At 26.8% G+C, this 18,021-nt stretch overlaps 1 protein-coding gene across 1 annotated transcript; it reads left to right on the forward strand.

The window, feature by feature from the left end:
• The first annotated feature begins 9,074 nt into the window (after positions 1–9,074).
• Positions 9,075–12,466, forward strand: LOC124823536 (12-oxophytodienoate reductase 3-like). The gene is made up of 5 exons (XM_047295748.2): positions 9,075–9,504; positions 9,611–9,751; positions 10,149–10,279; positions 10,709–10,891; positions 11,594–12,466. Exons 1-5 carry the CDS (start codon positions 9,443–9,445, stop codon positions 12,253–12,255), a joined length of 1,179 nt encoding a protein of 392 aa, XP_047151704.2. The 5' UTR covers positions 9,075–9,442; the 3' UTR covers positions 12,256–12,466.
• The last annotated feature ends 5,555 nt before the right edge of the window (positions 12,467–18,021 follow it).

Below are 18,021 nucleotides of genomic sequence, written 5' to 3' on the forward strand. Positions count from 1 at the left end.
TAATAATTACAAAAACAAATACTTTTTTTTCTATAAAATATCTATTATTATAAAATCCCTTATAGAAAAATATGCAAAAAGAAGCTTGAATTGAAGAATATGATGATTGCAACCACAAGCAAAAGGGACGACGCCGTTTGTGCAAATGCACGCAGTGTAGAGAAGGTGGAGGAATGTGATAATGGTGTTTCCTTTGAATTGAAAAGATTTTTTATTAATTTAATCATAATTCTTAAACCTAGAAAACCCTAAAAACAAAAGTGGGGAAATAAAAGTAGTTGCAGTTCAGTGGTTAATGTTAGTGAATGCGAAGACTTTGGTTGTTCTTCCCAACCAGACAATGTTGTGGTCAAAAGTGACCAAATAAATGTATGATTTTCTTTCTCATTAGATGTTTCTGAAATTCATTATGATAAATTAAGAAGGAGGAAAATTATAGTTGTTGTAATCTTAATGGGTGAAAAGCAAAGTCCAATTTAGTTAGGATGAGTGAATAAAAAAGATGAATGAGTTGAAGATGATGAAAGTGACAAAACTATGTTGGACTTTTGTTTGCAGTGGTGATGTTGGTGGTGGGCCCCATGGGGATTACCTTCTTCCGTGGATGATGGCAAACATAATTGCATCATCTGACAAACAAATGTGAGGAAAACCCTCTTTTTCCTTTGTACTTCTACTGTGTCTTCTGAAACCTCTTCGTGTGTTTGGTTGAAATAAAAGAAAATAAAATGGGAAAGAGTTTTATACAATCTGGTCGAAGAAGACAAAGTAGATGTTAGAGGTGAAACGAATCTTCTTTATTCTAAAATGTAAAAAAAATTAATAGTAATGAATACTTGATAGTTAATATTCTAAAAAGTATTTATTATTTATTATCATATAAAAATTTGTTTAAAAAATATATAATAAACTTTAAAATGTGGAAAATTTCTACCAAATTCTCGTGGTAAAAAACAAAATTAATATACACAATAATAAATCTAGAAAGTTGAAATTTCTGAAGTTATTATAAAAAAGATATAAAGTTTACTAAGAGGTAAAGGAAAAAAAAATGTTCAAATTTAGTTTTATCATCTTTCACTTTAAAAGTAGTAGGGTAATAGATTGAATTTATTAAAATATGTTACTTTTGAGAATGAGCGTATCTTAAAAAAACCTTAAGATTTAATTAAAATAATTTTTGTTTTTATATTTATACTTTTATATCTTTTTTATATTATTGTGTCTTTAATTTTTAAAATAAAGTAAATATGTGGTTCTTCCTTGCTACATATCATAATTTATGTTAAATGTTTTATTTTTGAAAAAAAATTCTATTTTTTTTTTTGTTTTCTTCATCTGTCACTCTTCATCACCTTTCATCTCATTTCCCATCTCTTCCTTTCTTCTTCATTATCCATCTTCCAACATCTATTTCCTCTCTTATTTATCATCATTTTCTCTTTTTAATTTTCTTTTGTATTCATTTCTAAAGATGAATGGGAAAGAAACGAGAGAATGAACTTAAATAGATTTAAAGATTAAATTTGTGTTATTTATTTTTAAAAAAATTAAATATGAAAGTAAATAAATTTTAAAGATAAAATTTGTAAAAGATTTAATGGATGTGACATAATAAAAAATGTTTTAATAAATTAAAATATAATATTATCTTACTCTTATAGTTAAAATTAATAAGAAGAAGAATAGTAATACTATTATTATTATTATTGTTCTCTTTCACAATAAAATAACATGGTGGAGAAATGCCACGAGCTTGTGTAACAAGTTTTTTATTCTAATGAAAAAATATCCCCTTAATTTAGAAGACAAACACGGTAACAATTATAAAAAAATATAAAATAAACTTAGGTGATAATGTATTTAAGAAAAATATATTTTTGATACTAAGAAAGGAGTTCTACAAATATATTTCATCATAATTAATTATTGTTTAACTTTCACCTCGCTTTCATTTATTTGATTCCTTTAATTGACCTATTTCAGGAGTACATGGAACACTTTTCTTTCATCATGTTGAAATATTGATTGAATAATGTAAGTAGGATCTACACATACTTCTACAGTATGAGAAGTGCGTTGGAAAAGGAGAAAGCACTTTTGTAAACTAAGTTAGTTACACTACTCCAGATGGATTTTGACCACTGTGCTATTTGCAGATGCATCTGATCATAACAACTTAACAGAAAAGCATGTTTATAATTTTTTTACTTTCTCATAAAAATTATGTTTAATCAAAGCATTAGTGACATATATGTAGCAAAGGTTGAGAATAGAATCTACTGTTTTAACCAGATGAAAAGTGAAAATTAATTAAATAATTGGAACATCATTTTTGTTTAACCTCGTCATCATTCAACTAAGTGGCAAACGACCCCGTCCGTACAAATATTCCAAAGATTACTCATATATTTATATTATTTATGGTTTTCTATAAATATTTAAAGAAAAGGGAGAGTGACTTTTTCTTAAATTAAAACAAATTCACATTTTTATAAGTAAAATCACTGGCAAACTTCTAAAAACTTGTATAGGCATCCTTGATTTTCAATATAATTTAATAAAAATTCAATTAAAATACGTGAAAACAATATGTAACGCCATGTACCCCTTGCATAGAAATTTAAATCCATTAACTATCGAATATTTACATATAAATTAAAGTAAAATTACTCAATAAATTAGTGAACAAGAGGTGCAGTCTAAAATAATAAACTAGTCTTATAATAAATTAAACTTTTGTATTTGTATTTATCATTGTTCATCACTTGAACTTTTACTAAAATTTATGTTAATGTAACAAGTACAAACAATCATATACAAATGTTGAAATTTGAGTGAATTATAATATATAATTTAATCATAATATCATAAGTTCTAACAAAGTATACTTATATTAACCTTGAATTAATACAGAATTATAATATAACTTTGACACATCTTTTGGAATATTTATATTAAGCATGATTTACCAAAAATCATTAATCCATCATAAGAATTTTAAGTTTATAAAACTCACTTTCACATATTAATACGCTGAATTCATTACATAAAATTGTACATCAATATCAAGTTTCGGTGATGGAAGAAACTCTTCTAAACTTCTCACCACGGTGACTTAATTTATACGATTAAACTATCATTGAAACATAAATATGTCATTATATGATCTTAAATAATATGTTATCCCAAATAATTTAAATAGATATATTATACATAATTTCAAGCACAATTAATATACTCATGCTTGACACATCATAATCATATATAATTAATACATAAATAATCATACAAACCAATTAAGTTACTTTATATAATAAATATACTAAGTAACTTTGATGTGTCATTGAGGTTTAAATTGTAACTTTTCCTAATCTTCACTCCCAAGTTAAAGTCCCACGGTAAAATTAGTAAATTTGTCTTATAAGACTAATAAATGAGTTAGTTTGACTTATATTAACTTGTAAAAGTAAAACAAGAGAGACTAGGGAGGATAACATAACATAAGGTCTACCTGTAATTTGATTCTAATAAAATAAACTCATCCATTATTATTTTTTTACTCGTCAGATATTCTTTTAAAAAATGTTAACAGATATTTTAATAGATATTAAAAAAAATATTTTATAAATTTTAAAAATATGATATAAATAAAATTAAAAAAAAGTATATAAAATAAAATTAAATATAAATTAAAATTTATTTTATTTAAATTTAATCTAATAAAATATAAATAAATTTTTATTTTAATTAAATTTAATTTAATAAAATATAATTTTATTTTTATTCTTTTATATAAATAATAAATATAAATATAATACACACATTCGACCCGTTTATAAATAAGTATTAAGATATTTGTTATTATCAACCTATAATAAAATATTTCTCTATAGTACAAATTTTATCCATAGATATATATAATTATAAATATTTTTATCATTCCTAGAAGGAAGTGATATCTCATAATTAAGTAAGTTAAAAACTATAGTCTACTGATTTTTATATTTGTTATTTTAATATGTATATATATTTATATATTTTTTCTTAATATATACTTTATTAATGGGTGTGATTGGATGAATTAAAAAAGTCATCATCTTTACACCATTATAATTAATGATTTAAACTTAATTGGCTGACAAGCTAGGCAAACCAGCGAAGTAGGCTAATGAGCTAAAGATACCACGTTATTTAATTATATTGTAACAGATTGGTGGTTTGACCCGCTTTATCATCCTTATTGGTAAACACATAAGAATTTGTTGAGTGGAATGAGTTTAACTCTTGAAAATCTGTCCAACAAATATCACAGGACAAATCATACAAAAACTTATCATTTTTCATAATTTACCTAAAATTTGTTTTATTTTGGAACAATTCAAAGTGCCCACACTAACAAGGATAAATTGTATTGAACAACTTATATAAAAACAAAATATAATTTACATATAATAACCAATATTTATCAATTTGAATTTTTCAAACCTACTTTTAAAAATGCAAAGTTCAATCTCAAAATTACTCAAACATGCAAATCACTTAAACCATTCTACCAAAATTCCAAACTCATTTCGTTTCAAAATTTAACAAGTATGTATATCACATTCCAAATTTATTTTCACTATTCAATATTATATTAACAAATTAATCTAAGTTCATTACATTTAACAACAATTTTATAATCATAATAAATCACTATTTCAAAATTAACCTACCATAACTCTTGTTAGTAAAATATACTTAATGTCCAAACAAAAGATTAAAGTGAAAAAAAAAACTCTTAAAACTTTAAAATAAAAATTTTACGGCTTCTCTAAGATGTTGTATTTTTTTATTTTTATTTAATATAAAACTTAAGCTTATTGTTGAATTTTTAATAAAACTTTTACGAAATCAAAACAACCAAAATTCTTCTAGAAAGAAAATTTGAAAGCTAACTGAGATAATAAAAATTCTCAATTAACCAAAACAACAAGTTTAAATTGATTACAAATAGAAACATAATATAACAAATAAAAGTATTATAAAGTCAGATTATAAAGTCAAAGAAACTTGTTTTAAATTGATATTCAATTAAATAAATGCACTCTCAATAATTATGATATCGATCATCAGAAATTATCAATGAGGAGGTTCACCGGAGAGATACAAATATCAATGGGATATGAGCTCAACCACATAAGGGATACATCACTCTCTACCTAAAACCTTAAGAATATGAATTAATTAGTCTTTTAATCTTTATACCGCGCTCTACTTTTTCATTTATATCTAATGTGAGACTTGAATTCACACTTAGATTCACAACCCTTCATAGTTAAACTTAGAACAATAATCACAACTTATCATTGATAATATATTATTTACTTTTATAATTTTTGTTCATTGTAAATCATAATAACTATTTTGAACGAAAGTAATTTTGAGAGGTATTATTCAATGTAAGAGTTTTTATAGAAAAAAACTAATGACATTTTTTAGGAATAATATTATATCTTTCTTAATCCATCATTCCATATTATGTATAAATTAATTTTCAACATTTTTGAAATGATATAAGAAATTATACTTTTGTATCAGAACACAATTTATTTATAATAAAATTAAAATATAAATTTACGTTGAAGTTATTTGCGTTAATTTTGAGAGAAGTTAGAAAACAAGTATTTATAGAAGTCGAAGTCATTACAAGAAAAAGCAAGAATTGAATAGTGGAAATGAAAACTGGTATATAATTAATAGAATGTAATGAATTAAACAATTACAAGAAATAATAATAATAATAATTGAGTACATTTTGGACTATTTGGGTTCAAGGGTTGTTGGAGCCCAAACTAATAGCTGAAGGCCTACAAGCCCAAACTAATAGCCGAAGGCCTATACAGTAAACTAATTTTCTGCACTCCCAGAATTTTCTAAATACCATAAAAGTTCTTTGACTTTGACGAAGGTAAAAAACTAATTATTCTCACTTCTTATATACTCCTTTTATTGCTATCATATGTTGTAATTTGTGAGTCAAGCCGGCCCACCACAGGTTTAAGTCGGATTGAATTTGAAAAAAATATAATTTTTTTATGCGAATTAGTTTTCAACCCGACTTAGTTAGAACTTGGCTCATTTGGGTTGAACTCATGGTGAGCCGGATTGACTCACCAACCTACCTAATTTAATTTAATTATTTATTATTTTTGTGTTTCAATATTATTAGTTAACATTTTTTATTATATCTTAGATGAGATAAAAAAAATATTTCAAGAGAGAAAAATATTATAAATTTACCTATTCAAGACTCCAATATTATAAATGAAAAAATGATACAAAATTTATCAACATTAAAAATTTATTTGTTCGCCTTTTGACTTGTTTTTTATTATGCTTGGATTGTATGATATTTTTTTATATTTTGAATTGTCTTTGGAGTTTAACATCATTTTAGAGTGATATTTATTTAGATTTGAATTAAAAAAATTATAATTTCTTTTTAATTTAAAAAAAAACTTATAATTAAGTGAACAAGTGAACCAACCTGTTTAACCCACCAACCCGTGGCGGGTCGGACCGAGTTCAAGTTTTTTCAACTCGCTAATAAGTGAGTCGAATTGGGTTGGTCCATTAAGTGACCAACTCGCAGTGGGCAAAGCCGAGTTATTCGTTTTGACAGCTCTAACTCCCTCCGAACATTCACCCCTCATGTTTTCACTCTAACATCGTACTCACCTAATAGTTTCACCCTCTCCTTACACATGTTGCACCCTACAATTCCTCTTTCTTCATTCCTTCCACCACCTCCAATCTCCTTCTTCCCTTCCCTCGTTCCCTTGCATCTCCTTCTCTATTCACCCTCTTTTTCATCTTTGCACCACACACTCCATTCCTTTCTCTCAAGTAAGATAATTTTTTTCCTATGGTTATTTGGAATAATCACAAAGGTGCGAAGTTAGGTAGGTGACATTTTTTAAATCCATTGTTTTAGATAGATTACCCGTTTATGAAATACAATTAGATTAGTTTGATAAGTGAATTTGATTTAAAATTTCGTTGAAGAATATAAAATTCATGAAGAAATTAATCGGATTTTAAAATCCCGTTAAAGAAATATAATAGATTTTGAAATCTGGTTGAGGTAACATACTAGATTTCTAAATTTAGTTTAGCAAAACATTGTATTTTGAAATTCAGTCAATGTGTGCATCAAATTTCAAAATCCATTGTTTTTTTTTTTAATTTAGTTCTTTAGCATGTTCTGGTTTTTTAAGTTTAGTTTTTTTTTGTTATGAAAATAGCAAAAACAAAGGGTGTCTTTACATACTAGATTGAGAGTTTTATAAAAGTTGAAGTTAGAAAGAAACTCACAACATTTGCTCGTAAAAGAGGTCATCAAGGTGAAGATGAAGAAACTACATTATTCGCTCTTCATGATGTTGATCAACAACACGAGAATGTTCTAAAGAGTAAGATGAAGTAGGTGGATATCTTAGAGGTTCACACAATATTTTTTTGCTAATTAACTATACCGATCTTGTAACATTTATGTTGTAAGAATGTCATGTTAGTAAAGTAGGTGAGTTTTTTTTTCTTCTATGATTGATGATGTGTTTAAACATGTAATTGTTTTATTTAGAACTAAGAGAAGATAAAGTTAGTCTCCCATAAAAAAATACTGTGTTTTTAATTTATTTTATATATTTATCACAGTATAATCAAAATAAATTGATTTGACTAATTATTTCATATCACTATTTTATTACTTTACAAAATCAAAGTATTTACCCACTTTACCAAACATCTATAAAAATATAAGTTAAAAATTAAAATGTCAACTTAATTAACTTAACAAATAAATAAATTAAAAATCTAAACTACTCCAACATTATTAAAACATCATTATAGTAGATAGAAAATGAAATTATCCTGCACAATTATAAATAAAAAATAATTATAATAAAAAAATTAATTGTAGATAAATTGGGAAAAAAATTAAGTTGTATTGAAGAAAAGTTTTGTTAAAAAACACCAATGTAAATGTTATGATATGAAAATATCTTATCGAAGACTTTATCATATCAATAAAAAGATATTAAACTCTTTAGAAAAAAAAGGGACGCGATTTAAGAATTGAGAAATATAGAATTGGAAAATTGTATTGCAAAACAAACCATGGTATTTTGCAAGGATCATCGTTTTTCAAGAAATTTAAGTTGCTCAAATTAGTATATATTCAAATATTTTATAATTTATTAAAAGTAGAATATTTTAGTGGTACATTTTATTTGATTATCTTTATTTATGATTGTTCTCAAAGTTTGAATTTATGCCTTAAAGACAAAAGACTGCGTGTTGGAAAAAGACATTTCATACTAACAATTCTATTTTAAGGTTTTTAATTTCCCTTTTTGTATGGGAGTGAGCATTCTTGTTTAATTTGTCTGAGAGAATTTTATTCCCCTCTTGTTGCTCTATTATTGAACTGTCTTATTTGGGTCTATTATTTTCTCTCACCTCACTTAAAAACTTTTCCATTATAGAATAAATATCTTTTAAATATCATAAAATTATGATCACATTCAAAGTTTAACAACAAATTACATGAATAAATAACACACTCTTAATAAATTGATAGAGAATATTATAAAAGAATCCATGAATTATATCAAGTTCACCTCAACTTTTACACTCGTTTATCTCATATATATATATATATATATATATAGTTTGCTTCGTGTAATTGTACGAGTAAATACTACACAACTTTTTACTCCCCCAATCAGCACAAAATAGAAACTAAACACGAGAATTTCTATCCATTTTTTTAAATGATTTTATTATTAATTGTTCAATCCATATATCACAACTATAATAAAACAGTTATGGATAAGAAAAAAATTATTTAGATTACTGTTTCACAACTTTTATAAAGACAAAATGGTTTTAATAATTTTTTAATAAATAAATAATAAAAAAATAGCATGAAATTATAATAAAAAAAATTGTAGTGTCAAAATATCATTATTCATATTTAGCCTAAGCCTAAACTTGACCAGGAAGACCCAATAAGAGTAAAGTGGGCAATAATAGTGAGTGAAAGTGTTGAACAGAAGAAAGTAAGGCACTAATCTTCAAAAAGTTTTCTCCAGTGGAAACCACACCCATGCGAACATCATTTTCACCATCATTCTCAAACTCAACTCAACCCACTCAATCCATCACCGTCCAAAACTCAACCCTGAAATATTATCTTAAATCAACGTAGCTAATAATCAATCAGAGATTAAGCATGTGCAAAACTCACCGCAGACAGTATTAATCACGTGCAACATTCAGACCAATTGAGCTTGCAAAAGCAGAAGCATAGACACAGTTGATCCTTCAATAATTGAACTTCTTTTATATTATATCAAAGTCAAGTGAAGCAAGATCATCGCCACTGCTTCCAACTATGGCGGAAAATTCCACCCTCTTTTCTCCCTACAACATGGGCAAATTCAACCTCTCTCACAGGTTGCTCAGACAAACTTTTCATCACTTGCTTAGTTTTGTTAAATCTGTTATTTTTTCATGAACAAAACATTGGGGGATCTGATAATCTGAGTTGGGTTTTGCGCAGGGTAGTATTGGCTCCCATGACCAGATGCAGAGCGTTGAAGGGGATTCCAAACGCAGCACTTGCTGAGTATTACGCTCAAAGATCAACACCGGGTGGATTTCTCATCAGCGAAGGCACCTTGATCTCCCCCACTGCTCCTGGGTACTTCCACTATTCTCTTCTATTCCTATTCTTTCATTTCTCTTCATCCTATTCATATTATATATTCTTCTTTATTCATTGTTGGTGGAGATATATTTTTTTCCATTCAATTTTAATTAGTTTTTTCTTACAATTTTTTTTTTTGAAAATAATTTAGTTGATAATTTCTAATGTTAAAACAAAACTTTTTGGTTTTGTACTAATTTTTGTTACGGATCCTCAATGATTGAACTGTCAAACAACGAGTCACGGGGTGGTGCTGTTTGTGATTGGTGGTCAGAGGACTCGTTTGAATAATGGAGACCTGTTTTAATCTTTACGATTTTTTGTTTGTAATTTTTAAAAAATATATTTTTACTTGGTAATTTTTTTATAATTCAGAAAAATATTGATGCAGGTTTCCCCATGTGCCTGGTATATATTCGGATGAACAAGTGGAGGCATGGAGAGATGTAGTGGATGCTGTGCATGACAAAGGCAGCATTATCTTCTGTCAACTTTGGCATGTTGGCCGTGCGTCCCATCCAGGTAAAGTGAACCTCATTCTCATCCACCAATTTAATCAGTGCTCATTTTGGGTCCTAATTCTTCAGAGATATCGATTGGCCTTTAAATTATTCATTGGGTTGGTTCCCTCTGATATACAACAATCTGTATTGCATAGATCCTAGACTCAAATTTTATGGTCACTACTGCTTATCTAAAGACAACTTAAAGAGAGTTTTTTAGAAGTTTTTGGTGTGAACTGTGATTACAGTTTTTGCTTGGATCATCTGAGTTAATTTTAATGTAATGCATATAAGTTTGTTCTTTAATTAACTCAGTCCATGCACGACAAATAGTTAATATTTTCAGATTTTGACTTAACTGATTCTACTGAAGTGCTGGAACGTGTTAAATTTACTCTTCAGTTATCTGTTTGTTGAGTTATTCACTCATTTTGTGTCTTTGAAACAGTGTATCAGCCTGGTGGGGCTCCACCCATTTCGTCCACCTCCAAGCCCCTATCGGCGAGGTGGAGGATTCTCCTTCCCGATGGGTCCTATGGCGTTTACCCAGAGCCTCGTGCACTTAATACTTCTGAGATACCTGAAATTGTGCAGCATTATCGCCAAGCAGCAATTAATGCAATTCGAGCAGGTTGGTTTCTTAAAATCAGCAACAGCAAATGGTTTTTGATACTAAATGTAGTCGTCTCAATTAAGATATTACAGTATGTTGTTAATGTATGTGTTCAAGTGAAGTGTCTCTGTAGTATTTAGCTGTGTACATGTATACACACCATCTGTTTCCCTTATCTGATCTATTTTTCTTGTAACTTTAAGAAAATAAAAAGAAGAGATAACGGTGGTGATGATATGCTGCATTTTAATTCTATTTTCAATAATAGATTTCAATTCCTAGTGAATGAAAAGTAAAGTTGACTCTAATGGGTTAAAGTTAGCCTGTGGATGCGTCTCAGTCTTATGTTATAGGTAGAAAATGTTACACACTGTTTTAATGAGCTTAGCAATAAGGAGAAATAACTGTACCATACTTCAAAACCTACAAGATTACAGATTTCTACGCCTTAAAACGGAGGTGTTGATTAGTTTTTGTGATACTTCTTAGAGGGGTTTGGCCCTTGTAAAAAGTTGTGTGGAAGATATGAAATAATTGCCTACTGTTTCTAGTAAGATAATGTTTTCTTTAAATTTTTACGGCAGTTTCAATGCAGCTGGATGGAGATTAATTACTCTTGATATTTTGCTGCGAATTCTTTACATTTCTAGTTCGTGCATGTGGGTTTGTTATATAGAACATAATTATCATGGTATATGATGAAATGTGATATGTGTGCAGGTTTTGATGGAATTGAGATTCATGGTGCACATGGATATCTCATTGATCAATTCTTAAAGGATGGAATCAATGACCGAACTGATGAATATGGCGGATCACTAGCAAACCGGTGCAGGTTCCTATTGCAGGTGGTTGAAGCTGTTGTTTCTGCCATTGGGGCAGAAAGAGTTGCTGTCAGAATTTCACCTGCAATTGATCACCTTGATGCCATTGACTCTGACCCACTTGGGCTAGGCTTAGCAGTGGTTGAGAGACTGAACAGTTTCCAGAAAAAGCTGGGCAGAAAACTCATTTATCTTCATGTTACTCAGCCTCGATACACAGCTTATGGCCAAACTGAGTCAGGTAGACCTGGCAGCGAAGAGGAGGAAGCTCATTTGATGCAGAACTTGAGAAAGGCTTATGAGGGAACATTCATGTGTAGTGGTGGTTTTACTAGGAAGTTAGGAATGGAAGCTGTAGCTGAAGGTCATGCTGACTTAGTATCCTATGGTCGTCTTTTCATTTCCAATCCAGACTTGGTTTTAAGGCTCAAACTTAATGCACCTCTAACCAGATATAACAGGAAGACGTTTTACACTCAGGATCCTGTTATAGGCTACACAGATTATCCTTTCATGACCAAAGAAACTGAGGCAAAGGACCCAAGGGCACGCCTTTAACTTTAATGTTTTTTGGCTTTTATAATTTAGATAGTCATATTTATAATTGGAATGTCTCAGTCTTAAAGTGAATGTCTTTGTTCTGAAAATTTGTCTGAGATATAACTTCTTTGGCCTGTATGGAAGTTGCATCTCTGTATTTATTATTGAATTACTTTGTATAATAGTTTTAATTCCGTTCCTTCTTAATATGGTGAACTATTGTTTTTCAGCTTGAGATTAGTCATATAACCAATGAAACCTTGGAAGAGTATAATGCTATTAATTTGATAGCTTTTCTATATAAGTGACAGGGTCCTCCCTAGGAAATTAGGACTTAAGACATACTTTTATTTATTTTTAAATATAATTATTATTTTTATTTCAGTCAACATCTATAGTTAATAATATAGTTATTGCATTACCTTTTATTTTAATAACTATGCATGCACGCGGTGAGAGTAAGGTTTTTAAACAGGGATCTGTTCATTTTGTCTCTTTTTGCATTAGTTCGCAAAAAGCTAGTCATAATTTCTTCTTCCTACATGACAAATATAAATTAATTTCTTTGTCTAGTCCCCAGTAACATTTGGTTCATAGGCATGCAAACTATTTTACATAAGAAATTACTTGTTTTATATATTTTTCTTTATTTATAGCATGTGAAATATTAAAATATAAAATTTTAATAACTTTATTTTTATTTAATAAAATTATTAAAAATAATAAATTTTATAAGTTTATTTTTAAAACAAATAATATTCATAAATTCTCTTAAAAGTTTCGTAGCATATATAATTAAAATAATAACAAATTCAAATAAGTAAATTGTTAATACTGAAAATTGATGAAAAATCTTCTAAAACAAATTTAATTAATGAAAAATTTACAAAATACTTATATATAAGTGAACATATTTGGAGACAAATTCACACAATGTAATCATGCAAACTATGAATTATGTAGAATGAATTTAACAGACTATAATACATTCTGTAGTTTTTCTTACGAGTCCAATTAGCCCATCATATAGTTCTTTTTTTTTCAAATGTTCTTTAGATAACATAAATTAGACTTACAAAAACTATAAAATTTATGTCACTTACCATTTTTTTTTCGAATTTAAAAACAAGACTTATAATTAAAAAATTAATAAAAGCATTTAATGGAGAGACATTATGGACTGTCTCTCGTTAAATCACAAATCAACAATTAAATAAAAAAATCAATAAATAATTCTAATAATGTAAATATTATAATATGGATTATATTAATGGACAATATTTTTTAAGATATAATTTTTTTTCAATATAATTAATTTTATTCTGATATTTGTATTTTCTTATTTAAACAAATCTTAATATTTTCAATTTTATAAATAAATGAATACCATCAATATTATAATATTTGCTTTTTTATTTTCAAAATTAACACACTATGGTTTTAATTCAGCGTCATTTAATAATTTCTGGATTCAAATAAAAAATATTTTTTTTTGTAAAAGGTGTTCGAAACATTTGACATGGGTTGCAAAGTAAGAATAATTAATATATATATATATATCAATTACATTTGCAGTTACGCAATCTTGTTACATAATTTATATTATATTCCCTAAAAAAAGAAAAAGTAACCATTCGGATAGAAAAATTCAATTCTATTTATTTTCCTTTCATCTATTTTTTTGTTTCAATTTTCTTCTTAACTTTATTTTCCTTTTACATAATTTATATTATATTACTTATTTTAATATCATAATATTATGTTGATTTTTATTTTATAAAATTAAAATAGTAAAGATGTAGTATAGAATAAAAATTAATTTCACACAATCATTATTCATAGATTAAAATTACAATTATTCATGCAATGCTATATATTAAATATTTTAAAATTTAATGTACATGTAAATCTCTATTTTCGTTCAGAATCTTAAACGGATCATCTTTTTTTTCGTCCCAATGGAGTCTTTTTGTGAAAATTATAACAATTAGACTCGTGCTTGATGTGACATGTTAATAATTATTTTAAATGATGTGGAGTAACTTATTTGATATATGTGATTTTGATGTGTTTTTTGATTTTTTTTAAATAAAAGAAATTTGTAAAAATGAATAAAACATTAAAGTGAATACTTTGTGCCAATTAGACATTATGGATTGGGAAAAAGAAAGTTTGATTTTAGGGTTCATCAAAATTGGGAATTAATTTCAGAAATTGTTCTCGCGTCGTCACCATCTTTGCACACCATCTTCCTCGCGCTTCCAAACCCTCATCCTCGCGCTTCCAAACCCTCAGGTTGCCGCCGCCATCTTCTTCGCACAGATAAATCGTGAGCACCATCGTAAACCTCCATAAAACACTACCAAACCTAATCATAGAAAACTCAAATCAATTTCATCACCTGCAAATCAAACGCAGAGGAGCTCTAATTCAAAAAAAATTCCCAATTCAAAAAACTCTAAATCGCGTTTGAGCTTTCCATGGCCACAAATCGCATCTGAATCGTGATGTCTGAATTGTGATGTCGTTCTGCAAGTGAAAACCATGACTATTAAAACATCATGGAGCAGTAGAACACTCAAGAAGATTAGGAAAGAATGCAGCTGTAGAATGTTGAAAAACATTTTGAAACCAGGGAGCATCAGAATGTTGAGGAACATTTGGAAACCATGGAGGTGCAAAATGATATCATGCAAGAGGAGAATATACAAGAAGATTTTGTTATGATGGAAGCGCAGAATATGCTCATAGAAGTGTTGTATGCCCAATAACATTTGGTTAGCATGAAACTGCATAATATTACCACAAAATTGGAGAATAGTATGATTGAAGGGTAGAGCAGAATGTTGGCGCTGGAGAATATTATTCTAGAAGAGCAGAACGTTCATGAAAATTTGATATGCTGCGTTTTAATTCAGCGTCATTTAATAATTTATGGATTCAAATAAAAAATATTTTTTTTTTATAAAAGGTGTTGGAAACATTTGACATGGGTTGCAAAGTAAGAATAATTAATATATATATATATGGGGTTTGCTAACGCGGCGTACGTCTGTTTTTCAGTTGGTACATTTTAGCAATGTGTATCGGGTTTTAGTAGACAAAAATTATAAGATCAACTGAAATGTACCAACTGAAATGTACCAACTGAAAAACAGGTGTATGCGCGTTAGCAAACTCATATATATATATATATATATATATATATATATATATATATATATATATATATATATATATATATTACATTTGCAGTTACGCAATCTTGTTACATAATTTATATTATATTCCCTAAAAAAAAGAAAAAGTAACCATTCGGATAGAAAAATTCAATTCTATTTATTTTCCTTTCATCTATTTTTTTTGTTTCAATTTTCATCTTAACTTTATTTTCCTTTTACATAATTTATATTATATTACTTATTTTAATATCATAATATTATGTTGATTTTTATTTTATAAAATTAAAATAGTAAAGATGTAGTACCGAATAAAAATTAATTTCACACAATCATTATGCATAGGATTAAAACTACAATTATTCATGCTGTATATTAAATATTTAAAGATTTAATGTATATGTAAATCTCTATTTTCGTTCAGAATCTTAGATGGGTCATCTTTGTTTTAGAGTGTTTCATCCTACACCTCCAAGATCTCATCCTGTACTTCCAAAAATTTCACTTTTAATCTTCTGACATCTTCCACCTCCAATTTTTTCAAAACTTTATTTTTAACTTTAATAAATATTTTTTCATTTTTTTTCTTTTTTATTAAAAACAATTTTCACTACCTTAATAATAATTTAATTTATTTTATTTTAAAATTTAAATATTATTTAAAATAATATTGTATTTTAATAATTATTAAAATATAATTTATATTAAAATAATAATTATATTAAAAACATAAAAAAAAATAATAATAATAAAAATAAATTTGATTTAATATATTCAAATATATTAAATTATAATAAAATATTAAAATAAATTAAATAATTATTAAATTTTAAATAAAAATGAAAATTTTAAAAATCTTATTTATATATTAAAATCTATAAAATATGTTAATACTTTGCTTTTTATTTAAAATTTAATAAATATTAAACTTAAATAAAAATTATAATATTACTTATTATATTTTTATATTTTAATAATTAATAAAATATAATTTACATTTTTAAAATAGTTCTATTAAGAAAATTGAAAAATAATAACTACAATAAGAATAAAAATAATACTTAAAATCATATTTAAATATATTAAGTTATATTAAAATATTAAATTAAATTTAATAATTCTTAAAATCTAAAAAAAACAAAATTCTGAAAAATTTGTTAATCGGATATAAATATCTATAATCCATATCCGATAAAGAATAGTTTTTAAAATTTTATTTTATATATAAATTTTAATAATTATTTAATATAACTTAATATTTTAATATAATTTAGTATATTTAAATATTTTATTTAATATGATTTTATTTTTTATTTGATAAATAACTGTTTTAAAATTTTGTTTATTATTTAAATTTTAATAATTATTTAATTTAATATTTTAATATAATTTAATATATTTGAATATATTAAATATTTTATTTAATATAATTTACTTTTTTGTTATTATTTTTATTTTTAATTATTTTATTTTTATATTTTTAATATAATTATTATTATAACATAAATCATATTTTAATAATTATTAAAATATAAAATTATAATAAATAATATTTGAATTTTAAATTTAATTATTATTAAAGTGGTATAGAGTCCTTTTAACAAGAAAAAAAAGAAAATAAAAAATATATTTATTAAAATTAAAAATAAAATTTTCTATAAAGCTAAAGGTATAGGATAATGATGAGATGTCAAAAGGTTAAAAGTGAAATTTTTGGAGGTGCAGAGATCTTGGAGGTGTAGGATAAAACACTCTTTTTTTTATCCTTAAATTAGGCCCAACAACCTCAGTGTCAAGACGTGACATGCTAATAATTATTTTAAATGACTTATTTGATGTACATGATTCTTACGTGTCTTTTGGTTTTTTTAAATAAAAGAAATTTGTAAAAATAAATTAAACATTAAAGTGCATACTTTGTGCGAATTAGGCATTATGGATTGGGAAAAAGGAAGTTTGATTTTAGGATTCATCCAAATTGGGAATTAATTTCAGAAATTGTTCTTGTCACCATCTTCGCACACCATCTTCCTCGCGCTTCCAAACCCTCAGGTTGCCGCCGCCATCTTCTTCGCACAGATAAATCGTGAGCACCATCGTAAACCTCCATAAAACACTACCAAACCTAATCATAGAAAACTCAAATCAATTTCATCACCTGCAAATCAAACGCAGAGGAGCTCTAATTCAAAAAAAATTCCCAATTCAAAAAACTCTAAATCGCGTTTGAGCTTTCCATGGCCACAAATCGCATCTGAATCGTGATGTCTGAATTGTGATGTCGTTCTGCAAGTGAAAACCATGACTATTAAAACATCATGGAGCAGTAGAACACTCAAGAAGATTAGGAAAGAATGCAGCTGTAGAATGTTGAAAAACATTTTGAAACCAGGGAGCATCAGAATGTTGAGGAACATTTGGAAACCATGGAGGTGCAAAATGTTATCATGCAAGAGGAGAATATACAAGAAGATTTTGTTATGATGGATGCGCAGAATAGAATATGCTCATAGAAGTGTTGTATGCCCAATAACATTTGGTTAGCATGAAGCTGCATAATATTACCACAAAATTGGAGAATAGTATGATTGAAGGGCAGAGCAGA

The sequence above is a fragment of the Vigna umbellata genome, chromosome 1 (assembly GCF_029865625.1).
Source record: "Vigna umbellata cultivar VRB3 chromosome 1, Vumbellata_1.0, whole genome shotgun sequence".
NCBI classification, from domain to species: Eukaryota; Viridiplantae; Streptophyta; class Magnoliopsida; order Fabales; family Fabaceae; genus Vigna; species Vigna umbellata.

Excerpts from the sequence above, each read along its gene's own strand:
- LOC124823536 (XM_047295748.2), top strand. The coding sequence starts at position 9,443 with ATGGCGGAAAATTCCACCCTCTTTTCTCCCTACAACATGGGCAAATTC. Across the intron at positions 9,505-9,610 it reads AAATTCAACCTCTCTCACAG|GGTAGTATTGGCTCCCATGA; the intron begins GTTGCTCAGACA and ends GGTTTTGCGCAG. Across the intron at positions 9,752-10,148 it reads ATCTCCCCCACTGCTCCTGG|GTTTCCCCATGTGCCTGGTA; the intron begins GTACTTCCACTA and ends ATATTGATGCAG.